The sequence below is a fragment of the Poromitra crassiceps genome (genome assembly GCF_964638095.1).
Source record: "Poromitra crassiceps genome assembly, contig: HAP1_SCAFFOLD_640, whole genome shotgun sequence".
Classification (NCBI taxonomy): Eukaryota; Metazoa; Chordata; class Actinopteri; order Beryciformes; family Melamphaidae; genus Poromitra; species Poromitra crassiceps.
In genome coordinates this window covers 1-26,217 of record NW_028151768.1, presented here as the reverse complement: position 1 = coordinate 26,217, position 26,217 = coordinate 1, and the positions used below count along the sequence as shown (strand labels likewise).

The 26,217-nt window shown below is 43.9% G+C and overlaps 3 protein-coding genes and 1 pseudogene across 4 annotated transcripts in view; all 4 read left to right on the top strand.

Annotated features, from left to right (window-relative positions):
* The window catches only part of LOC310771426 (metal transporter CNNM2-like), a gene marked incomplete at its 5' end in the record, with an annotated part of 34,241 nt that extends 33,698 nt beyond the window's left edge, over window positions 1-543 (top strand). Inside the window, one exon of the mRNA XM_083664039.1 lies at window positions 105-543. Coding sequence (XP_083520165.1) covers window positions 105-377 — 273 coding nt within the window. The remainder of the gene's footprint in view (window positions 1-104) is intronic.
* Window positions 544-1,930: 1,387 nt separating this feature from the next.
* Window positions 1,931-4,790, top strand: LOC310771424 (D-aspartate oxidase pseudogene; annotated as a pseudogene). Its single transcript has 3 exons — window positions 1,931-1,938; window positions 4,010-4,185; window positions 4,324-4,790. The product of its transcript is annotated as a D-aspartate oxidase pseudogene (transcript).
* Window positions 4,791-17,679: 12,889 nt separating this feature from the next.
* On the top strand, window positions 17,680-20,552 carry LOC310771423 (F-box/LRR-repeat protein 3-like). The gene is made up of 3 exons (XM_083664038.1): window positions 17,680-17,760; window positions 19,747-19,918; window positions 20,495-20,552. The coding sequence occupies exons 1-3, from the start codon at window positions 17,731-17,733 to the stop codon at window positions 20,527-20,529; spliced, it is 237 nt and encodes a 78-aa protein (XP_083520164.1). The 5' UTR covers window positions 17,680-17,730; the 3' UTR covers window positions 20,530-20,552.
* A 358-nt stretch (window positions 20,553-20,910) lies between these two features.
* On the top strand, window positions 20,911-25,937 carry LOC310771427 (E3 ubiquitin-protein ligase MYCBP2-like; the record flags this gene model as incomplete). The annotated part of the gene is made up of 11 exons (XM_083664040.1): window positions 20,911-21,008; window positions 21,107-21,209; window positions 21,308-21,436; window positions 21,627-21,760; window positions 21,856-21,947; window positions 22,126-22,314; window positions 22,397-22,500; window positions 23,322-23,532; window positions 23,643-23,750; window positions 23,856-24,021; window positions 25,665-25,937. Coding segments are annotated over exons 8-11 (676 nt in total), but the record flags the coding sequence as incomplete, so codon positions are not given.
* Window positions 25,938-26,217: the final 280 nt, after the last annotated feature.

Sequence of the window (26,217 nt, the reverse complement as noted above, 5' to 3'; positions counted from 1 at the left end):
CCCTGAATGGTCCCAACCTCCAGTTTGAGAACCACTGCTCTACTGTATGTGACATGACCTTTGTCCTAATCACAGCTCCCTGCCTGTCCCTCGCTGTATCCCAGGTGACACGCCAACAGTACCAGAATGCCCTGATGGCGTCGCGCATGGACAAGACGCCCCAGTCCACGGACAGCGAGTTCACCAAGATCGAGCTCGCGCTGACGGAGCTCCACGACGGCGTGGAGCAGCAGCCCGCCGTGGCCACCGCCACAAGCACCACCTCCGCCGTGGCTCTGGCCGTGGCCAACGAGACCTCCCACCTGCTCAGCCAGCAGCAGAACTGTGTGGGCCTCAGCAGGAGCAACCACAGCGCCCACAACGAGGGACCCATCTAGCCCCCGTGGAGCCTGGGCAGACAGGGGGGGAGCAGGAGAGGAGGAGGAGCCCAGTCGAGGTCTGTCACGGTGGGCCGAAAGCTAACATCCCTGCCCCACAACCTTCACCCCGCCTCGTGGACAAACATGGAGGGGTGGCGTAGATGGAGATGAGGGAAAGGGTGGGGGTGGAGCCCCCCCCCCCCAGTCAGTGTTACCCTTTCACAGAGGGGCGGTGGGGAAGAGGGGTGCTGAACACTCACAATCCCTACTTTACAACACCCTCTTACAGAGGGTGCTCTTACAGAGGGTGCTCTTACAGAGGGTGCTCTTACAGAGGGTGCGCTTGGACAATACTTGTGACTGAGCTTCTTTTTTGGGACAATCCAACTACTTTCATAGCGGTGACTTGGACCAGCGGACAGCCGTCCCTTTCCCTTACACACACACACACACACACACACACACACACACACACCAAAACAAATGCAACACACCGTACCATCTCCTCAGGCCAAAGACTTTGGTCCCCCCTGATGATACTGGACACCTATTTGCACACACGCATACCGTATACACATTCAAGTAATACACACATACTGTATGTAAACATACACATATTCCTATTCACACTAATGCAACTTCCCACCTGTGCATTTTTCAGGGAAGCTCAGTTGACTGTTGATCCCGACGACGAGGACTCACAAACAGGCTCCCAAACAAGCAGAGAGCAATGGTTAGTCAAAGACTGTACCAAATACCGCTTTGAAAGAAACCATTAAAACATGAACCAAGAATGTTTTCCTGTATTTATTTATTTGATAATAATGTATGTATATATGTATGTATGCGTGGAGACAGGTATGACATAAACTGGCATACATACAAACATGCATGAGCATGTACACAGACGTTTGTGTGGGGTGCACATGTCATATCAAAAAGACATGCTACATATATAGAGATACACGTACAATTATGTATATGAATAGGTGAGGGTATTTTACACATATGTATATTACAGATATTGTTATTTTTACTATTATCCTAAATCAGGCTTATGGTACAGTATCTTTTTCACCTTTTTAAAAGAAATCACACTATTGCCTTTAAGATAAATCATATAATTAATTATTTTAACAAAGTGCAATGAACCACAGTTTATTTAAGAGATGATTATGAATTTAAAAAAATCACTGTATTATAAATTGACAGATATATTTGTATGTATGTACTGTATGTTTATGTATATTTGCTTTTGAAGAATGCTAAGCTGCAGCCATCCACAAGCAAAATTGTCCTTAGTCAGTGTCTCTCTCTCTCTCTCTCTCTCTCTCTCTCTCTCTCTTTCTCTCTCCCTCTCTCTCTCTCTCTCTCTCTCTCTCTCTCTCTGTCCTTATGTTTTATGTATGATCATACATCCTTTGACCTCAAATGCAACTTGAGTTATATTTTGATATGGGAGAACTACTTAGACATATCTACAACTATGTACAGTAGTGCAGGGGGTTATGATGGGCCGGGGGGGGGGTTGGGATGGTGGGGGTATGAAAGTGCTGACTTGGCACTTATGCATGTGGAGGTATGTGTCTTATTTTCTTTTTGCCAATTTTACAAATAATCAAACTTGATAATTGCACAGTATTAATGACCTCATCTAACATGTTGAGCATCATCAACTTCACAAAAAGCAACCTCGACATTAAACATGTCCATGAATGATACAGAGCTATTCTTTTCCACTGTTTATGTGTCGGTTGTGTGTGTGTGTGTGTGTGTGTGTGTGTGTGTGTGTGTGTGTGTGTGTGTGTGTGTGTGTGTGTGTGTGTGTGTGTGTGTGTGTGTACAGTACATGTGTGAGTACGTGTGCATGTGTCAGACTTCATTCAGTTGCTTCCACAGAGTTAGCACAGGCTGTTGTTTCTGTTTGTTTGTTTGTTTTAACACCAGTAAATTTGAGTGAAACAGGATTTGAGGGTGTCCACTCTGCTTTCAACGCATGAGGTTTTTGGGTCCCACCACAATGCATTCTGAGGACATCTCTAAAGTATTGTTCATGCCTGCTGTATTGTATAAAAGTAGGGCACCTTTAAATAGATTTTTTTTGTTTTCCTGTTCCTGACATATTAATGCATTTTGTTTCTCTCACAATTCCCCAAACACACAACGACATTATTATTTTTGAAGATTTTGTTTCTATATTAAAGTCTGCGCCTATATTATATTACCTCATAAAGAAACAAATAGGTTTTAAAATACTCACCACTAATGCTTATGCTAATGCTTGTGCTAATGCAATTTTGCCTGTTACAGGCTACATGATTCCCCTAGCATATAATAATACTGTTTACTGTTTAATATGTGGAAGCCTAGACCGTAACTCTTCAGTATACAAGTGTTTTGATTCCAACTGCAAGTACATATATTTGAGTGTAATTCATATCTAACAAATCCTCCATAGACACTGCCTGTTAACATATTTAGGCAGTTTGCTTGTCAATGTCCCTAAAGTTGGATTTATCATTGTGCATTTTTTATATATTTGATTGCAACTTGTAACCACTGGTGGTCGCTGTTGCCATACAGTATGTGTCTCAGTGTGTGTGTGTGTGTGTGTGTGTGTGTGTGTGTGTGTGTGTGTGTGTGTGCACGCGCGCCTGCATGCATGTGTGAGAAAACGAGAGAGAGAACCTTTGGCACACATGGACGAGCAACTCTTCCATCTGTTCAACCATGAGGGCATCCCTGTTGTAGTATAACCAGTAACCACACATACATAATGGTAATACACCTACAATATTGGCCTTTTTGCCTTTTTTTTGTTTTTTGTTTTGCTGTTGTTTACTTGTAAGTGCTCCTATGCATCAGGCAAGCTCTGCCTCGAAGGGACAATCACTCCGAAGATAAAGCAATGAAATCATGATATTGTAAGATTGTACTGTGTGAACTTGGCTTCGTACTCGTATGCTTCCCAAACCCAGTGGATCTGAGTGCCTGGCATAAGAATGAGAAGGACCATTTAAAAGCCAATAATAATAATAATAAAAATAGCCGTAAGCGGTAATACCAGAGGTTCAAGCCTGATGATGTCACAATGACACCAACACTCGATCACTGATGACATCACTCACTGATGACATCACAATGATGTCACAATGTCTATAGTCTATCATCAGTGATGTCACAATTGCTCGAGTGTAACCATAGACTGTATAATAAATATGGACACACAACTATCCCATTGAATTTCTTCTCCTTGGCGGAGTTCAAGCCATAGATTAGGTGGGGGTTGCCATCTTGGTTTTAGTGGGAAGGTGGGGATTGAGAGGGTGGAGCTAAGGGGGGGCATGGGATGAGCGCAGATTAGCATAACTTCATAACTAGCGTAACTGCTGTATGTCTGAGTCTGACCCACTGAGTCTGACGGTCTGACCACAGACTGTAGAAAGAGATGTTTTCTATGACCCAGACGCACTTGTCTGAGTCTCTCTCAATGGTCTCCCAGCATGCATCAGAAGCTTGAGTGTTGCTGAGCTCAGGGAGAAGTCGTGACTGACCCTGTGTGGACAAGAGGTTGATGTTCGGACAGGTTCCTATCCTATATTGATCTCTTTAGGCCTACATCCAGTGATTTCTGATTTCTATTTTTTCAGTCCCAGCTGGCAGATTTTCAAGGAGGTCCCCGCTAAGAAGGAGCCATTCTGGTCGGAGTTTGTGCTTGGCTTTCGCATCATGACTGCCCGATGACTGAAGCGGTTTCCAGATCACAAGTTTTTCACCACCATTAAATGTGAATGCCACCACGCCTACCGGCATGGCTGGAGAAAAGGTTCCTCCTCTAAGTATTCATAATAAAGCAGTGTTTGTGTCATTATCATCAGGTCATCATACTTTCAGTCGAACTACTCCAGGATTTCAAGCCTACCCTGTATGACAAATTATGCACATTTGCCCCTGTTTTCTTAAGGTTCAGAAAAGCTGGAGGCCAAGTTGAACAGAGGAGAGTCAACAATCTGCAGGTCAGGGGCCAGGTGCTCAAGGTGCAGGGCCCCTGGCTGCAGCACTTCATCAGAGACGGAGACGGAAAGACCTACGTCTACCCCGGCGTCGACAGCGTCACAGTAGGCGGCACGAGGCAGGAGGGCGACTGGAGGCTGGAAGTGGACGAAGGAGACATCCACAGCATCCTGGACCGCTGTGCCCCGGCTGGAGCCTTCGCTGAGCGGGGCCACGGTGCTGAGCCAGTGGGTGGGCCTGAGGCCGAGCAAGAGGAACCCGTGGGTGGAGAGGCTGCTGCAGGGCCGCCGGGTGCCCCTGGTCCACAACTACGGCCACGGGGGCTGGGGGGTGACACTGGCCTGAGGCACCGCCCTGGACGCTCTGGGGCTGGTCCGCCAGTGTCTTCACGAAATGCCTCCACAGGCTAAACTGTGAACCCGTTCTGCTGCAAAGTTCTGTATTTGGTGCCAACAACACTTGCCTTTAATTTCCACAGTGGATTTTTCTTCAATTTCCTTTCCAGCACTTAGTGCTACAGTATACTAACGTACTAGCTGAGCTAGGCACAAATCCAGTGACATTTTTCAAATCAGTCAAGGTATGAGGCACAAGTTTTTGATCAATAAAATGGATGGAAATCAAATGAAGGTTAAACTTATTTTTGTGTTTTTAAAAGAAAATCAAATTTGTCTCCCAATTAAGGCATGATAAATACGTGAAATCATTTTTTTTTGTCTTGACCGTTTCCACAGCAGATTTTGTGTTTCTACCTCTAAGAGAAAAAAAGAGATCTCTGAGGCCTTTCCTTAACATACTAAATAGTTGTTTGTCTTTAATGGGTTCAAATCCACAGTAAATCACAGGGCAGAACATTGCTTGTGCATTTTGCTCCCTCTGCTTTGAAACTTTTAAGCGTGTTCTTGCACTAAAAGGCCACTGATGTAAAAAGAGGTATTTTGCCCAAACCAAAATACCTGCAATTAGGCTGCAGCCACACGTGCAGAAGCAATTATCTGTCTGTTGATTCATTTGCTCTTTAAATAAACAGACCTTCTGGCAGATCCATGCAATTAACTTAAAGATCAACTGTTTAAAATGTGTCAAAGTGAGAGAAGAAAAGCAAGAATTTGCAGTCTGATGTCTCAACAACATAATTGAAATGCTTTAAAGAAACATATTCATGGTATTTTAATTGACTACAGAGTGATTATTACACCATTTATTTTATTTGTAGAAACCAGACTGAAGAAATTCTACAACTATTTCTACTGTATTTGGTACCAATAGCAGTTGCCTTTGACTGCAGAGGTCTACTGGTCTGACATATCACGCAGCCAATCGACTTGCAATACTTACCACCAAATGCCACTGCGCAGGGCATTTCAATCACACCATACAAAAATGATTCTGGATATATATCAGGGCAAAAAGTATTTATTATATTAAACATTTGTATGTAACATTGATCAAATTGATCAAACATAAATTTAATAGAAATTACTTTACAAGATAAAATACAATAAAATTTGATTATAGGCATGCACAGTAAAATGAACAGTAAAAGTAAAAACAGTAAAACATTTGATTTGAAACAAGTTGTTGTAAATATACAAGATAAAACAAGTGCAGCATCATCTTTTTCATTAGAAATGAAAAAAGTTAATCTAGAGATAAAACATTGAAACAAATGAACATAGGGAACAAATAGTAATAGTAATAGTAAATATAGTACTGAAGTCAGTTAAAATAGTAATATAGTAATAGTAATAAAAGTAGTAATAGTAATAAAAGTAAATAGTAATAAAAGTAGTAATAGTAATAAAAGTAGTCATAGTAATAAAATAGTAACTTTCACTCGTGTTGAGTGATATATTGTTGGGTTTCATAGATTGAGAGTCCTGGAGCCCCGTCTTTCAGTCTTTTGCCCCTATTTTATCTATTGAAACGGTGGGATGGAGGGACTGTGGTGTCACACCCCTCCTTCCTCCCTTGTTGCTCCTCCTCTCCCCGCTCTCCCCTCCTTTAGATTTGATGGAAATGTTGTGGTGGGCACGGGGGAGGGGGGGGGGGGGGGGGTTGGGGCCGAGGGGGAGGGGAGGGGAGGGGAGGAGATAATGGGCCAAGAGGGAGGATTATCTCTTTTTCTCTTCAATAGATTTAATTTGTTTAGATATTTCTACTTAGATGGATAAATTAAGGTGGCTCTTCAGGCCAGATGAACAGAACTAAACTGCCTCATACAGATTTGTGCATGGCATTTTTTCGCTGTTGGTTTCTCTTGTCTGCTGTGAGGATGTATGATATGCCCACCAGACCTCCACCAAATAGATTCATTTGCAAACAATTTGTTTTATCCTCCTCCATATGGTTCTAATTTGTTTTACCTCAAAGACCCCTAAACGGACACAAATTTGACCACGGACTCCCATTTTGATACGACTTCATTCGAGGGCCCCCCCATCTGCTCTTAGATGGTTTACTGCTACAAAGTGTATGAACCCTATGACCAAAATGATCATGGATTGGCATTCTGTCATTGTGTTACTTATGGATGGACTTTTAGTGAAAATAAAGCATCCCCCTTTGAGAATCCTTGCTCTATAAAGTACCATTTGTGCAGGATTTGGCAGTTATTTGATCTATCACTACTACTACTAGTAACCGTCAGAAATTTTTTAACACTTCCATACATTGACTTTCAAACACTTAAAAAAGTGGCTATTTATGAGACTTAGTTGACACTACCCAAATTGTCATGAAGCTGTAAAGCACACCCATCTGGTATTCCAAGCAGTCATAAATGCAAAAAAGAAAAGAAAACATGAAGGAATATTCATATTATTATTATAACTATTTAACCCCTGTCTGCTTCCACTATCAAGGATTGACAGAAACTGTGTATCCATTCAAAGATAACAGTATCTTTCCCTCCCTTCTGTCTCTGACACTATGAATTATTCAAGCATGACATTTTCCACCACAGCAATGAAAGTTTGAAACAAAGTCCATCTGTGCCTTACACTTTTGCACATGGAGTCCATCCTGGACCGCTGTGCCCGGCTGGAGCCTTCGCTGAGCGGGGCCAAGGTGCTGAGTCAGTGGGTGGGCCTGAGGCCGAGCAGGAGGAACCCGTGGGTGGAGAGGGAGCTGGTGCTGCTGCAGGGCCGCCGGGTGCCCCTGGTCCACAACTACGGCCACGGGGGCTGGGGGGTGACACTGGCCTGAGGCACCGGCCTGGACGCTCTGGGGCTGGTCCGCCAGTATCTTCACGAAATGCCTCCACAGGCTAAACTGTGAACCCGTTCTGCTGCAAAGTTCTGTATTTGGTGCCAACAACACTTGCCTTTAATGTCCACAGTGGATTTTTCTTCCATTTCCTTTCCAGCACTTAGTGCTACAGTATAGTAATGTACTAGCTGAGCTAGGCACAAATCCAGTGACAGCGTTTCCAGGGGCAAAATGTCATGTCCCGGACACTTTTTGTCATCAGGGGGGCGATTTCTGTGAGAGAGGGAGAGAGAGAGAGAGATGATTAAAGAGATAACTGGAAGGAAACAGTCAAATAGACGGTCTCAAAACACAATTCAGAGCATTTTCACTCTGTTCTAATGGCTGCTTGTAATGTTACTCATCAATAACAAATAGAAACTTATTCCACTGGTGAACGTTTTCTAACGCTGCATTCAAAACGTCATGCTCCGCTGGTCTGGTCTGGTCTGGTCAAATCCAAGTCAAGTCTCAAGTCTTTGAGGAGAAGTCCCAAGTCAAGTCTCAAGTCACTTTATGTGTGACTCAAGTGCGAATCAAGTCCAAGTCCCCATCTCTGGTTATCATTGACAAAACAATTTGCTTGATAGGGACGATGTTATCCTACTATAAAATCATGAAAACTCCCTGCACCCATTCTTCTCCTCAATGGGTCGGCCTATCAATGTGAAACTGTACATGAGCATTGGCATAGGCAGGGACTGACCAAGCTGATTTCTCCCTGTTCCCAAATCTAAGCCGTTTATGAGCATTTTGAGCCATAAGTGGACTGTACCAATGTACCAAGAGTGGTCCCTATGTTGCTGTGAGTCAGGACCTAAAGGGGCATTTCTACAGCTTCCCCGCGTGCCCGGGTTTGTAAACGACAGGGGGTTTCAAAGTCTGAGACTGTGGGCCTCCCCCCAGACAAAGCTTGGAAAAGTTGGGAAAACACTAAAATTCCACAAAACTACTGTATCTCTGAACTATCATATCATCATAGAATGTGACATCCAATACAACGCCAAGAGGAACATTATGATTGTGCGTTGTGAAGTAGATCGAAAGTCAGTGTTCCCTGATTTTTATTTGAGTAATAATGTTCTTGAAGTGTGCACTGAGATTAAATACTTAGGCCATTGTATTACTGATGATTTGTCTGATGATAACGATCTTCAGAGACAGCGTTGTAAACTATACGCACAGGCAAACATGTTGATTCGCAAATTCGTGTACTTCAGATGTCAAAGCCTCAGTGTTCAGAGCGTACTGTACGCCGCTGTATACTGCTCACCTGTGGAGCAGCTACAGGAAAAGCAGCTTGCAAAGACTAAACGTGGCTTATAATGATGCACTATGACTGTTGTTGCGTGTCCCTAGATGGCACAGTGCCAGCCAGCTGTTTGTCAGTGTAGGTATACCTACATTTAAAGCACTTTTAAGAAACCTCATGTACAGATTTATGCATCGTCTAGATGAGTCGATGAACAGTGTTATTGTGGCCTTAATTAATCCTGTCAAATGTAACACCAGGTTCAACTCAACCATGTGGCGACATTGGCGAAAGAGCCTCTATCATTAGACTGTAATCTTGATATCAAGGTCTGTTGTTTTTATATTTTTTCTACGTTTTGTATTGTATTGTAAGGTGTTATGTTCTCCTATGGACCTTCCTAAGTGTCTGGAATAAAGTAAAGTTGAATATCATCTCTTGAACTAAATCACACATTTAGGCTATTCTGTGTTCTCCTTTTGATAACTAATGTCATATTTTTTCCCTTCCGTTCATGGAGCCTCCCCTGAAACTGTTTGGAGGCTCCCTGGGGAGGCCCGCCTCCCACTTTGAAAACCTCTGGTATACCACACACACACACACACACACACACACACACACAGACACACACACACACACACACACACACACACAGACTCTCAACACTTACTTTTGCCCCCCTGTGGCTTGCGTGTGTGTCCTCTTGGGGCACTGGGTGGTGCTGCGGGGCAGAGGGGCCTCGGAGGAGCAGGAGCAGAGCAGCTCTTAACGGAGGAGCTGCTGTCAGTGGGAGCCGGCTGTGATGGGGTTAGAGTTAGGGTTAGAGTTAGGGTAAGACACTTTCATGTTGTGTTATTTGATGCTGGGGGGGTAAATGTCTGACGTCTCGTTGTAAAATGTCGCAGACACACTTAAGATGGAACTCAACACAGAAAAACCTGCCGTCATTTGGAGATGATCCAGGAGACAAAAACCTCCAAAAGCCTTTCATAACAAACCAAGACACTGCTTTATTCTCTCAAGGAGCATGTGTGGAAGCTTTGAGGTGTGTGTGTGTGTGTGTGTGTGTGTGTGTGTGTGTGTGTGTGTGTGTGTGTGTGTGTGTGTGTGTGTGTGTGTGTGTGTGTGTGTGTGTGTGTGTGTGTGTTACCTGATTGGCTCTCTTTGGTGCTGAGAAAACGATGGTGGGGCTGCACCGTTTCCTGATGCAGGCAGCAGCTTCTGCCTCATCAGCTACGAAAAACACCTGCACAGAGCAACATTTACATCACTAAGCTTCATTTGCAAGAACTTTTCAACATCAACTTTGTAACCAGTTGGAGATGATCGTCCCCATCCAATAAACTAATTTCATCTTGCTTACCCGTCGGCGTTTGCCCGGTGGCAGGGCGGAGCCTGGGCGAGCGGAGGCGGACGCTGACCTCTTGGAGGAGGAGGAGGAGGAAGAGGGAGAGGAGGCAGCTGGTGGAGGAGGGCTCTGTATGTAAGCCTCAAACGACAACAGCAATGGCTGAAGGGAAAAAATAAAAAGACAAATTAGTGTTCAGTACATGTCCAGCACCACGGAGAGCTGTCCAGAGTGGACCAGGTGAGCAGAGTTTGAATCAGCCAGTGAACTCTGGAGCAGCACACAGGTGAGTGGAGTTTGAATCGGCCAGTGAAGTGGACTATGAGAACCCTCTGGGGGGAGGGGGGAGAGGCGGCATGCCAACTCTGAGCGAGGCCCGACTAAATGGCCAGTCACACACACAACACAAGCTTCGAATATTGGGCCTCAAATACACCCTGGCAGTGCAAACACAACAATTTTTTTTAAATAATTCTAGCTGTTTAATGTTGATGAACATAATTAATGCAAAAATATATATATTTGTTTAACAATATAGGTGGAACTATACCTGCAGTTGTGTTGCCATTAAGATGGCAGGCCTCAGAGGAGCAGGAGCGGAGGAGCTCTTAACGGAGGAGCTGCTGTCAGTGGGAGCCGGCTGTGATGGGGTTAGAGTTAGGGTTAGAGTTAGGGTTAGGGTTAGAGTTAGGGTAAGACACTTTCATGTAGACCGCTGTTGTGTTATTTGATGCTGGGGGGGTAAATGTCTGACGTCTCGTTGTAAAATGTCGCAGACACACTTAAGATGGAACTCAACACAGAAAAACCTGCCGTCATTTGGAGATGATCCAGGAGACAAAAACCTCCAAAACATAACAAACCAAGACACTGCTTTATTCTCTCAAGGAGCCTGTGTGGAAGCCTTGAGGTGTGTGTGTGTTACCTGATTGGCTCTCTCAGGTGCTGAGGAAACCAGGGTGGGGCTGCACCGTTTCCTGATGCAGGCCGCAGCTTCTGCCTCATCAGCTACGAAAAACACCTGCACAGAGCAACATTTACATCACTAAGCTTCATTTACGAGAACTTTTCAACATCAACTTTGTATAAAATTCCCTGCTGGACAGGAATCAATATCATAGCAAGCCGCTCCCACTCTGTATGAGAGACTCTGCACATGCGCGCTATACGTTTATAGACTTAATCGGCTGCATTACAGCGCATGTCAGGCGCAGACGGGTGGATCTCAGTCGCACGGACTGTTCTTCTGTTCTGAACCAAGTTAAATCCTTTTGTTACAACAGTGTGCGTCGGTGACGATGTAAGTTGTCATGCCTAATATTTGATGTTACGTTGTCATGGTGATATGATGCTTATTGTTAATCCCGCAGGCCTTAGAAGTTGATGTGGTAATTAGTAGGCTGTATTAAACCACGAGGTGCTCAACTCTGTTAACGAGCAGATGTAACTCAGGTTAAATGCTACCGTTTAGCTTCTTTTTGCATGTTTATTTGAATGTTAACTGCATTATAAATCAAGGTAGTCTGCCTTTGCCATGTTGCCCATGATAGTGCAAGGATTCATTGAATTCACTGACTAGCCTACCAAAGTATTTGCGACTGTTTAGTCTGGTCACGTGACCAGTGAACCTGTTGACCCAGTACTATAGTGTTACTGAATGTGAATGCCCTGCCATCTTGTGGTTAATCAGTAATATTGTTTTATTATTCACGTTGCTGATATTCTCCATGTTAAGTTCTTATTGTGATGTCACTGTGAGATACTTATTATGCTATTATGCTATTCTATTATTATGTGTTCACAGATATCACAAACCACACACACACACACAGACAACTATTGAACAGACCTACAATGCTCATCACCGCATGTTTGGAATAAACATTCAACTGAAGGAGAGAAGTTGCTGCATTTTCTCTTATAGGAAAATTAGGCCAGTTGTACACAGCCAGACTATTGTCACCTATACTGTTTTCTACAAACTTTGTAACCAGTTGGAGATGATCGTCCCCATCAAATAAACTCATTTCATCTTCCTTACCCGTCGGCGTTTGCCCGGTGGCAGGGCGGAGCCTGGGCGAGCGGAGGCGGACGCTGACCTCTTGGAGGAGGAGGAGGAAGAGGGAGAGGAGGCGGCTGGTGGAGGAGGGCTCTGTATGTAAGCCTCAAATGACAACAGCAATGGCTGAAGGGAAAAAATAAAAAGACAAATTAGTGTTCAGCACATGTCCAGCACCACGGAGAGCTGTCCAGAGTGGCCCAGGTGAGCAGAGTTTGAATCAGCCAGTAAACTCTGGAGCAGCACACAGGTGAGTGGAGTTTGAATCGGCCAGTGAAGTGGACTATGAGAACCCTCTGGGGGGAGGGGGGAGAGGCAGCGAGCCAACTCTGAGCGAGGCCCGACTAAATGGCCAGTCACACACACAACACAAGCTTAGAATATTGGGCCTCAAATACACCCTGGCAGTGCAAACACAACACATTTTTTTAAATAATTCTAGCTGTATAATGATGAACATAATTAATGCAAAAAATATATATATTTGTTTAACAATATAGGTGGAACTATACCTGCAGTTGTGTTGCCATGAAGATTTCATCCGAACGTGGGTTGTAGTATTGTCCATCCATTTTTTTGCTGAGGAAACATGTTGAAGTCTCATGATTTCATATTGGCATACTCTATATACAAATCAAACATCACTTCAAGCCAGAATGTAGGTCTTCCATTTTATAGGTCTTCCATTTTAGGGCTTTCAAAATAAAACTCTTATTGTAATGTTACCCATAATATAGACCTTTTTTGACCATAATGCTGTATGTTCGCCTGTCATCTCTGTCACTGTTGTGGAACAAATTCAATTATATTATCAAATTGTGGTCCGGGGACCACCGGGGGTCTTTGAAGGGGTTCCAGAGGGTCCCCAGCAAAAATGGGGATCATTTATTTGAGCTATGATTCCATATAGCCTATAACACAATTACAGAATGTATGACTATTTTGGTCATGGCCATGGGTTTCATACACTTTCTGTCATAAATCATCTCAAATCAAGCATCTTATCAGATGGGGTACCTGGGACAAAATCTTATCAAATGGGTCCGTGGTCTAATTTGTGTCAGTTTAGAGGGGTCCTTGACATGAAAAGTTTGAGAACCACTGATATAGGCTATTATAATAGCCTACTACTGTGCAAAGTGCAAGCTATTTGTTGACTTAGATTTGTAACATGTTTTGGCAATACTGTACTTAAATGGTCATGCCAAAACAGAAAATTGGGAGGTAGGAGATATTCATTCATTCTATAAGGACAAGTGACATCACTGACAGACTGCTGCATGTAGCCTATTATTATAACCCTGATCCTTAGTGTGTGTGTGTGTGTGTGTGTGTGTGTGTGTGTGTGTGTGTGTGTGTGTGTGTGTGTGTGTGTGTGTGTGTGTGTGTGTGTGTGTGTGTGTGTGTGTGTGTGTGTGTGTGTGTGCGCCCACTGTGCGCACGAAGCTGCATGCACTTGTTTAAAGCCTGATGGTGAATTGAGACACGTACAGGTGATTACGTGTGCATATGCAATTATGCATGACCCATGCCATCTAAATCTCACTCGAGCCAGGTACCCAAAGTTGGCAACCCTGCTACTAACAGTTCACACAGGAAGACTAGCTGTCGTCCAGGCGGCAGCTATTGGGGATCCTTTTTAATAAACCAATAATAAACATTAAGCACGTTAGTTTGCACTTCGCTTCCATTATTGAGTTAAAACGGCGTAACTCTCAACTACCATCGCTAGCTAACTAACGGCAAAGCCCACTGCTGTCAACAGAATGTTTTGACGCAAAACACATCTTCATTCTGGATTCAAACATTCCAACTCTGAGCAGATTTAACGCTGCTAGCCAATTTGATACAGTAGGTAACGTTAGCAATGTGTATCTTGTCATGACCTTTTAAACATATTGTTTACTAGCTTACGTGTAAGGTAAGTGCATCCAACGCTGCATAGGTCCGCTGAAATTGCGCAAACGAGCCATATTTTACATTTACATGCTAACGTGTTAGCTTGTCGTTGATGACAGCTGGGTCTGGTAGCGTCTGGTGGACGATGGAATCCACGATAAATCAACTCGTGATAAATCAACTAAGCAGATTTAACGCTGCTAGCAAATTTGATAGGTAACGTTAGCAATAATTATGTATCTTGTCATGACCTTTTAAACATATTGTTTACTAGCTTATGTGTTTGCCACAAGAGTTAACGTCATGTGAAGGCAAGTGCATCAAATGCTGGCATAAATCCGCTACCTTACTGGAATTGCGCAAAGGGCCATATTTCACATTTCCGTGCTAACGTGTTTCGGTGTTAGCTTGTCATTGATGACAGCTGGGTCTGGTAGCGTCTGGTGGACGACGGAATCCACGATAAATCAACTAGTTCTGCGGTTTAGTTTGCTCTCCTATTTCTGTAGGCATGGATGATCGACTAGCTAACTGCGCCAGTTCTGGCTAACTAGCAACGTTAGCTTGCCAACTGGAAACTTAAAGTCGAAGTGAACCTACAACATTAACGTTAATTCTACTTCCGCCCAGTTAACGCTGACAAATCTTTAGCTCAAAATATAGTTCGGAAAACGTTTAGTAGATGATTTGCAAATTATCAAATGTGCAGCCTTACCTTTCTAGAAGACAGTCGTAAGACACCGGTGCACAGTGAAGTGAATCCTGCTGCATACTGATCCAAGAAAATTCAAACTTGACGACTTAAGGCGCTCTTTAAATTCCCGACTAATCAGGTAGCAGGGTGGGCGGGGCGCTACGGGTACTTTCCACCAAAATAAGGAGCTGATTGGTTCCCAGCCCACACACACACACACACACACACACACACACACACACACACACACACACACACACACACACACACATTTATATATATATATATATATATATATATATATATATATATATATATATATATATATATATATATATATATATATATATATATATATATACCGTATATATATATATGTATACAGTATATATACACACATACACACATATATACAGTATATATATGCACACATACATATATATAGGATCCTTTCCCAAAAATTTGAATATCATGGAAAAGTACGTTTTTTCCCATAATTCCTTTCAAAAAGTGAAACTTTCATAGATTATAGATTAATTACACACAAAGTAAAGTATTTCAAGTATTTATTTATTTTTACTTTGCATAAGTCTGGCTTTCAGCTCATAAAAACAATTTCAAGAAATTAAATATCACATAAAACCAATCAAAAACGGGTAGGCTATTTTCCAAACTGAAATGTCGATCTTCTGAAAAGTTATGTTCATGCCTGCACTCAATACTTGGTCGGGAATCCTTTTGCTTTAATTACTGCCTTGATGCCATGATATTTCCATGATATTCATTTTTTTTTGGAAAGGATCTATATATTACACACACATTGAAAAGTGCAAATTTAATGAGCAGATGCATTCATGATTAGTAAAGTGATAGGCCTACACCAGGCATGTCGAACGTCCGGCCCGGGGGCCTGATGCGGCCCTTTGACCGATCTTACTCGGTTTGTCTCTCAAAATATACTATATGTGGCCCTCTGCACAGTATTGGTTAATCAAGCAAGTTCAATTCACATTTTCTGTTCACCTAACTATGACAGCACTATCATACAGTTTGTAGACAAGCACCAAGTAGGAACAACATGCAGAACTATTAATGTTTTCAGATGGTAAACAAAGAGTACAATTGTATTGTATGTGATTTATTTTGATATACAGTATAACCCATATGATGCAAGAAGCAGCTGGCCAGCCCCCTGGTAATTTCACATTATCCAATCTGGCCCCCATTCAATAACATTTGGACACACCTGGCCTACAACACTGGTCTGGCTCAGTCACAAACTGCCAAAGACTATCTGGGGAAACTGTACACATAGGACCACACTTAGTACTTACAACTTACTGCTTCTCTTTTGAATTGCCACGTTCATTTGCTGCCCCAGTTTAAAGTAAACACTCATTTGGCATGTTCTTCCTTAGTCTAGAGATTGACAACAACAAAAACTCAGTATGGAGATTTTTTGTTCTGCAAACCGAACATTTTACATGAGAAGATAAGGCTGTGTTGGCCTAGCAGTGTTGAGAGGAAATAAAACACTTCTGAAAACAATGCTGCCTATTTCAAACATAAAACCTTTCCAATTCTAACCCCAAGTGCACACGGATCCACAACTAACATACAGCATCTTCAATCAGAAACACTACCCGTCACACTGGACATCTGAGAGGGCCGGATGGGAACAGACCCTCACACCGTGGTAAATATCAAGGTGCTGTGCCATTTTGATTCTTCTGCTATCTACAGTATATGATCACTGCTGTCAGATGAAACCTAATATTTAGTCAAAACCGTCAAAAAATAGGAGAGAACAAAGAGTCATGAGTAGAATGAGAATTGGTCACAGCAATTTAAATGGAACACTTAGTATAATAGGGAAGCATCCAACTGGGCATTGTAGTCAATGTCAAGTAAAGGAGACGGTGGAGCATGTACTGATCTCATGCAGGAGATATGAAGTGGAGATGGTGACAATGATGACTGGACTGCAGAGACTGGGACAAATAGAGGCCAGTGTGAAGGGTATAATGGGATGTGTGGGGGCAGTGGAGGGGAAGAAACTAGTTGTCAGTTTTTCTGAGAGAAACTGGACTAATAACAAGACTGTAATGGATTATTAGGGGAACATTGGATGGATTAGTCCAGAAGGGGGCGGTAATGCAACATTTTGGATGCCAACCGCCGTAAAACCAAACAGAAGAAGAAGAAGTTTCCAGTCGTCAACAGGAAGCGCGTGAAGCGTCCTTGGAGATGATGCTTATGATGTTGATATTTCGTTTGCTCATCTTTATCTCTTCTACGTACAAAATGTCCATGTTGACCAAGTGAAACCTGATCGACATTGCCCCCGAGGCTAGTGAGAAAACGACCTTGCAAGGTAGCGTTGAATCACTTAACGTGAGTAGATGGACGTTATCACGTTAACGAGCTATTCTGAAACTACTTAACGTTAGCTAGCTAGCGTTAAGCTAATGGTAATGTTCGATTATGTTGAGATGCTAGCTGGAGTTGGCATCATACTAACTGCTCGCCCCTTCGCTTTCTTTCCTGCGCGTTACTGGCATTATTGCATAATCGAACGTTAATAATCGCTTCTCTTTGCACAAGTCAAAGTAGCCCTACAAGGTAACGTTAAGTTGTTCATCTTCTTAGCCGAGGAAATGAGTTGTCAAGTAAATCTATATTGCTGTATTTTCCACAGCTAAGAACTGGCTGACATGTAACGTTAGTGTTGTCTGTCTCTACGTTATAAAATATGATATTGTATTCCGTTTCTCCCACGGTACCCCAATGTCTCTTTAGTTACCATGACTGCAGCTGCTCTCATTGGAGACCAGCTGATCCTTGAAGAGGACTACGATGAGAAGAACTATATCCCCTCTGAGCAAGGTAGCGTTACATACAATGCGAACCCATTCTCTAGTGCAGGGGTTTTCAAAGTTTGATACAGTGGGCCTCCCCACAGACAAAGCTGGGGAAAAGGAGCCCCCCTCACTCAATTTATGGATGCCTATTGGATCATGATTGTTATTTGAGCCCAGACACTCTTGTGCCAAGATAACCTGATATTGCTGTTTGACATACTGCAGACACACACACATACATACAAAAGTGTATGTCTGAACTGAAGGCATTTAGTTTCTAACTGTGAAAGTGGGATAAAACAGTAAAATTCCACAAAACTACTGTATCTCTTTAACCAAATCACACACATTAGGCATTTCAGAAAGTCCTTTGTCTCTTCAGCTGTAAAGCTAGCCACCAACAGGTGATTTTGTTATAATTTGATCATGAGTAGGTGTCTTTTCTTTTATTTTTTCCTTATTTTCATGTATTGGAATGTTTTTATTATTAGTAGGCCCTACATGCCTATGTACTGTATATATGCCTTGTAGCCTAGCATCTGTTTTTCCTGGAGCATGTGATCAACCCAATTTCCCCCTTGGGGATTAATAAAGTTAATCTAATATTCTATGTGATCTCCTTATGATAACCAATGTAATAATGTAATATTTTTTCACTTCCATTCACTGAGCCTCCCCTGAAACTGCTCAGAGCCCGAGGCCCGCCTCCCACTTTGAAAACTCCTGTTCTAGTGGGTACATTAGCAGGATATTTGCCTTCAAAGCGACCAGTGCTGCTGCTAATGAAGACAAAGAGCTGCACATGTTTTTCACCTATTACAACTATCTGGCAGGGCAAGAAACTTGCATATCTGCTCTAGAGTCACAGTGGCTAGCACATCCAAAACCAGTTCAAATATACATCGCGTTAGTTATGGTGGGGGGGACGTTAGGATAGTACTATCATGTGTCTGGTCGGCGTCTGTGTTCATTGATTTATGTGTAGAGATAACGCTCTGATGTGTATGTAGCTGGTACATTAATGTTGGCATGTTAGCTTGCAGGTGCTAGTTCGTCTGGAATAACTTTCTCTAGGTAACGCTAATCGTTTCATACTCGTACTGTAACACGTGACGTGGTGTTTACAGTAGTGTTGTTAAGGGTAGTGAGATAACGTTAATGCTTTCAGATCGTCTGAAACGTTATTGGCATGTACAGTATGTAGCAGCTGGATCGTTAGCTAATGGGCAGTGTTGAGGTGCTTTTGTTTCTCAATAGCTTGTGGTTGGATTACAGTCATATTGTCTATAGCTGGCTAGCTACGACTTCATCTGAAATCAGCTTGACTGTAATGCTAGCTTGTCTGCCTTTCTGTGTAACTAAGAGTATAATCTGATAGCATAACGTTACTGCCTGCAGACCCTGGGGCTCATCTCTACAGCCAGGCCCAGTTTCATGGAGCTGCCGAAGGTATTTAACATGAAAACGAGGGCCCTTGGTCTCTCTAGTATCCTGTTATTCAGACATACAAGAAAATTGAAAGGGACTTTTTGTTTTTATAGTCTACGTTTCCATTTTGTTGCAGCTATTTGCTATAAATGACCTTGCATGCATGGCATCCTAAAAGCTGCGACCAAGATTTACTTGTTGGTTGGCTGGATAGTTTATACATTAAATTGAATGTTGTTTAAATGAAGGTTGAGGTTCTCCATCATCCTTGTCATCATCATCACCACCAGATGTCCCTGGGTGACATTTCCACACAGCACTTCATCTGCTCTGCACAGGCACATCTCAGAGCAGTTGAGATTCTTAGACCTGCAAGAACAGTCTGACATGCAATAGGTCTTCTTGCAGCCACATTTGATGAGATGTGTAATGATGGCCGGGGCATCTCATGTTGTGACTGGCACTAGTCGACCTCCCTCTGCCTCCCATCCATACTCTGGTGGAGGTGCTACCTGTGGGTTGAGAACTGAAGGTAACCATGCACTGTGCATTATAATTCATGGGTATCTTTGTCCTTCCACAGTCTCATTTCATCTCAGCTCTGACTGTGGTGTGTCTCAACTCCAAATCGCTGTCCTCGCTGAAAATCAAAGACACGCCAGTGGATGACCCGTCTCTAAAGGTGCTGGTGGCCAACAACAGTGACACCCTGAAACTGCTTAAGATGAGCAGCTGCCCTCATGTCTCCCCAGCAGGTACAGTGGGCCATTTGTCCTCCAGGCAAATTTGTTGCTGACAGAATTTCAAGCAGTGGCAAAGTTATAACAGATTTTAAATCTGTTAATATTAAGTCACAAGACAAAAGATTTCCATTCAATGGCTTATTTAAGGTATGTCATTTTCTCATCTGCTAATATGAAATGGTGTCATTTCATTATGGCATTTATCTGTCATTTGTGCGTGTAACCTTGTATTGTATGTTTTTGTTATTTGTTTGTGTTAATTGTATTCGCTCTGGTGGCAAAACATGTTTCCCCTCGGGGATTAAGTAAATAAACCATACCATACCATACCATTTATGAATGACCGACTGCCCTGTTTCTCCTGCTTACCATGCATTTTCCTGGAACCATTGTTAATTACCTGCTGTAGTAATGACTGCTGATTCAACTGCTGTTTGGCAAACATAGTGGGGCTTGTTTGTTGTTGTTGTTGTTGTTTTACATTGGTTAACATTACATGTCTTCCAGAATTCTTGGCCTTTATTATAACTTGTTAAATTTAAAAAATAAAAATTGGGTTTGCTGATGAATTCTGTCCATATTTGCAAGGATTCTGTGTGTGGCAGACCAGTGTCACGGGCTGAGAGAGTTGGCGTTGAACTACCACCTCCTGAGTGATGGCCCTGTCCTCAGAGAAGCATGTCCTCTGGATGAGGAACTGATTCGCATTGCGAAACATTGCACCCAGTTATCGGCCATCGGTCTGGGTGAGTGTGAGGTTTCCTGCAGCGCCTTTGTGGAGTTGACACCTGACACACAGTGATGAGACAGAGCGGAAGAACTTGTGCAGCTTATGCTTAGAATAGTTGAAGACGATGAGCAACTTTAAATTGATTCAGCTGGTGTCTGCTATTAACTGTCTGTTGTACCACAGACAAACTCCTTTCCCCTATAATGTCTGATAATTCAATGTAAATAAACAGTTGTGTGGCTTTTTTTTAAGGGCCACCTCTCAGATGCCTGGTCCAGAGTCACCAAAAACGCCATCGCTGAGACCATCATTGCCCTGACCAAAATGGAGGAGGAGCATCGGTCTCCTGTGCCATGCATCGCCACCACCAGGGTATGCACTCAAGTCCCGGCAATACACAGTACATGTATCTATGTTTAGAGGTATTGTATCTGGATTAATCATGTATCCTTTACTATTCTCTCTCTCAGTTGTGGCTGGCCCTCGCTTCGCTGTGTGCGCTGGACCAGGACCATGTAGACAGGCTGTCCTCTGCGTCGCTGGATGGGTAAAGATGGACAGCAGAAACAGATGGTAAAAACTATATAAGCAGCTAAAGGCTAAAATGTATAGAAATAAATGACAGAGCGTTAAATAAATGATACATTGATTTCCACCTGTCCTATCCTCAGCCCATGTGTGACAACCATGACGATGGCGAGACAGCGGCCATCATCCTGTGTAACATGTGTGGCAACCTTTGTACCGATTGTGACCGCTTCCTCCACCTGCACCGGCGCACGCGCTCTCACCAGAGACAGGTTAGTGTCGGTTGTCTCCCTGATGTGACACCCATCCCTCATATGAAGGCTGGGCTGTTTTTAAGCATTAGGATTCTTCCACTAATCATTGTCCCAAGTGCTGTTCTTTTTTGATAATATGAAACAGTTTGTCAAATGAATGTTGCATAGAATGTGCTGGTGTTTAGTCTTATTTTCCCGGCTGCCTCAGGTGTTCAACGAGGAAGAGGAGGCTATAAAGGTGGACCTCCATGAAGGTTGTGGGAGGACCAAGCTCTTCTGTGCTCATGGCGCTGGCTGACTCAAAGACCATGAAGGCTATGGTGGAGTTCAGAGAGCACACAGGTAACATCAGTGTGTGCCTGCTTTTCTAAATAATCCTCCATGTGGTAATGCTGTTCTAAATGCTGACAAATCCAATCTTTGTGTCGGTAAACCAGCTTCCAGCTCCGATGCCTGCAGGTTCTGCGGTACGAGGAATGGAACTGAGCCGTCTGCAGTGGGCAGTGTCTGCTCAGACCCAGACTGCCAGGTACAAAGCACTGCCTGTTCACACGCCTGCACAGCACTGACATACTGAATATTAGTGTTATTGTGCCACTGATGCTGAAGATTTCAGATCATAACTACGCAGTACTTTGTGGTGGAAAAAGCATTGTTGGCAGCAGTTTGAAAGCCTCTCCCAACTCCTCTCGTGTTATTCTTCTTAGGAGTATTCCAAGCTGGCATGCAGTAAAACCCATCCTTGCGGGCGTCCGTGTGGTGGAGTTAAGGATGAGGAGAGCTGTCTGCCATGTCTGCATGGTTGTGACAAGAGCACTGGCTGTCTGAAGCAGGATGCAGATGACATGTGCATGATCTGCTTCACAGAAGCCCTCTCTGCTGCTCCTGCAGTCCAGGTGTGCATGTCTGCTTATCCATGAGGTATGAGAGATTGGCAGCTTCTATGTGTTTCTGAACTCCTCTTTGCTCTGTTCCCAGTTGGACTGCAGTCATGTGTTCCACCTTCAGTGTACTCGCCGTGTCCTAACCGCTGGCTAGGGCCCCGGATCACCTTTGGCTTCATGTCATGCCCCATTTGCAAGGTAACATGTCACACCTGAGACTCTGCGATTGAGAGATTACCTCCACAACAAAGAGCTTGGAAATGTATATCTGCTACACCTTGAAGTTGATTTAGTTTGCTGCTTGCTTAAATGCTTTGTTAACAAGACTAGGTCAAATCCTAGTACATGGCTGGACCGTGCTCTGGCTGCACGTGTTCTGACCGACCAGTGGTGTAACTGCATCAGTCAGTGATAGACACTCAGGTTTTATAGGGCTGGCCTAGCCTGGGTAAACCCAGCCCCCAGTGACCTGCTCTCAGGCTTACCCTGCTTACGAGTCACAAGGTAGTGACTGAGAGCAGGTCTGAGAGCAGGTCACGTGGCGGCTGGGTTTACCCAGGCTAGGGCTGGCCCCGCTGTTGCAGGCCAGCCAAAAAGCTTGTTCAACTGTGTTGCCTGCCCTTGCACACTATGACAGCTTTGTTCAGTGTCATGGGAAATGTCATCGCTTGCTCCTGTATTTGTATTCATTATGTGAACTTGTCAAAAGTGTGACATACTCATAATAATAATCATAATAATAATAATAATACATTTTATTTATATAGCGCTTTTCAAGACACTCAAAGTCGCTTTACAGATTAAGATTAGTAACATTATTACTAGTTTGAAAAGTAATAAAGGCACACTTCAATATTATACAATACATATACATTTTTTGTTATATGTACAGGAATTACCAGCAAGACAAACAACACACCACAACGCAAAAAGGGTGCCATAGCTCAGTGACTCATAGAACAACCTTTATGAGAGTGATGAACAGTGGCTGCTTTGTTTGCCTCATTCTTTGCCTCCAGAACAAAATCAATCACTCTGTGATCAAGGACCTGCTGGGACCCCATTAAGGAGCTGTATGACGATGTGAGGAGAAAGGCTCTGATGAGGCTGGAGTACGAGGGCCTCCGTAAGAGCGAGGCCATCACTACTCCAGGCGCACTCTTCCACAACGACCCTGCAGGCTTTGCCATGAACAGATATGCATACTATGTCTGCTACAAGTGCAAGAAGGTATTGCATAAGCTATACCTGACTAGAACGTGAGCTGGCATTTTGAGATAGACATAAGTTGTAAGTGTGGGCTAGGAGTCGAGAATTGACGACGCGCTCCTCTTTTTCAGGCCTACTTTTGGGGAGAGGCGCGCTGCGATGCGGAGGCGGGACAGGGAGATGACTACGACCCCAGCGAGCTGATCTGTGGAGCGTGCTCCGATGTCTCCAGGGCTCAGGTGTGTATATGAAACCTTTGAGGATCCTGGCATAGTGCTTATTTGTGCACACAAAACTTAACAACCTATCACCCATCCCTGATAATTCATGTGTCCTATCACCAGATGTGCTCCAAGCATGGCACTGACTTCCTGCAGTATAAATGCCGGTACTGCTGCTCGGTGGCCGTTTTCTTCTGCTTTGGCACCACGCACTTCTGCAATGCCTGCCATGATGACTTCCAGAGGATGACCAGTGTCCCCAAGGAGGAACTGCCCCATTGTCCTGCAGGTATTTATTAACATTTTTCTTGACCATCCCCTTCTGGAAAATGTTAAATTTATTATTATATGCCTATTGTATTTTTTATTTTTTATATTTTTCATTTGCAACTGTCAGCTGAGCCCTGTTATTGAAGCTTTGACTAAAGCCCTGAATTGTACAATGATCTTTTGAAATAAATATGTTTAAAAATCGATTGTGTGTTAAAAGCTTGTGTTATGTTTTCATTGGCGTTATTACAGTAATTTATTTTCAATGTCCGCTATCAAGAGCAATTTGGTTAATAAAATCGCTGGGCCTGGGCACAGTGTTTGTGGTGTGTGGGAAATGTGTTAAAAGCTTGTGTGTTACGTTTTCATTACACTAATAATTCATTTCAATGTCCGCTATCAAGAGCAATTCAGTTGGTTCATGAAATCGCTGGGCTGCGTGCCGTGCAGTGGTTGTGGTGTGGGAGATTCCAGCTGTCAAAAGAAGACAAAAGACTTGCTCCTGGCCAATCCCGGCGCTTGACTGCTGCGTAGGCGGACACAGGGCGTGGCATGCAAAAGTAACGCGAGACCCATTCCTGGCTGTTCATTGGCTAATGAGTCTCGCATTTTGACGCCACTCTCTCTCTACGCCAAAGCCCCCAGGCGCTGGGCTGTGAGTGTGAAGCCATTTGAACATAGTGGCGAAGCTCTGTATTGCAAGTCACGTGACGCCATGCAGCCCAGAAAGGAAAATTCCCATCCACTTGCATGGGGACCCCGGCAGCTGTTAAACCCAGGGGAATTTTTTCCGGGTGTCACTCAAAGTATAAAACGACTCTTTTAATTATCAAATAATTTTTTATGGGGTCATTTTTTCTTCAGAAGCCACTTCTTCTTCTTCTTTCGGCTATTCCCGTCAGGGGTTGCCACAGCGGATCATCTGTTTCCATCTGTTTCTGTCCTCTGCATCGTCCTCCGTCACGCCCGCTGCCTGCATGTCCTCTTTCACTGCGTCCATGAACCTCCTCTTGGGCCTTCCCCTCCTCCTCTTTCCTGGCAGCTCCATCTCCAGCATCCTCCTCCCAATGTACCCCACCTCCCTCCTCCGCACATGTCCATACCATCTCAGTCTTGCCTCTCTCACTTTCTGTCCAAACTGCTCAACATGGGCGGTTCCTCGGATGTAATCGTTCTTTATCTTGTCCAGCCTCGTCACTCCCAGAGAGAAGCGTAACATCTTCATCTCTGCCACCTCCAGCTCTGCCACGTGCCTGTTTGTCAGTGCCACCGTCTCTAGACCGTACAGCATGGCTGGTCTCACTACCCTGCTGTAGACCTTTCCCTTCACTCTCGCTGGTACCCTTCTGTCACAGATCATCCCAGTCATCCTTCTCCACCCGCACCACCCCGCCTGCACTCTCTTCTTTACCTCCTTGCCACAGTCCCCACTACTCTGCACGGTTGACCCCAAGTATCTAAACTCCTCCACTTTTGGTACCTCTACTCCCTGCATATTCACCCCCCCTCCATCTTCCCTCCCGTTCACACACATATACTCTGTCTTACTTCTACTTATTTTCATCCCTCTTCTCTCCAGCGCATGTCTCCACTTCTCTAGATTTTCTTCCACCTGCTCCCTGCTCTCACTACTGATTGCTATGTCGTCTGCAAACATCATAGTCCACGGGGACTCCTGCCTGACCTCGTCTGTGAGCCTGTCCATCACCATTGCGAACAAGAATGGGCTGAGGGCCGACCCTTGGTGCAATCCCACCCCAACCTTGAACCCCTCAGTCACTCCCACTGCACACCTCACGACCGTCGCACTGCCCTCATACATGTCCTGCACTACTCTCACATACTTTTCAGCCACTCCTGACTTTCTCATACAATACCACACCTCCTCTCTTGGTACCCTGTCGTATGCCTTCTCTAGGTCTACAAAGACGCAATGTAACTCCTTCTGGCCTTCTCTATACTTTTCCATCAGCATTCTCAGGGCAAACAATGCGTCTGTTGTGCTTCTTCCTGGCATGAACCCATACTGCTCCTCACTAATCTTCACCTCTCCTCTTAATCTAGCCTCCACTACTCTTTCCCAAAGCTTCATAGTGTGACTCATCAGCTTTATGCCCCTGTAGTTGCTGCAACTCTGTGCGTCTCCCTTGTTCTTGAAAATAGGCACTAGTACACTTTGCCTCCACTCCTCTGGCATTTCCTCACTAACCAAGAT

Bases quoted from the DNA above. Each gene is read 5' to 3' on its own strand.
- LOC310771423 (XM_083664038.1), top strand. From the start codon at position 17,731: ATGAGAAGAACTATATCCCCTCTGAGCAAG. The intron at 17,761-19,746 runs GTAGCGTTACAT...GTCCTTCCACAG, and splicing joins CTATATCCCCTCTGAGCAAG to TCTCATTTCATCTCAGCTCT. The intron at 19,919-20,494 runs GTACAGTGGGCC...CATATTTGCAAG, and splicing joins CCCTCATGTCTCCCCAGCAG to GATTCTGTGTGTGGCAGACC.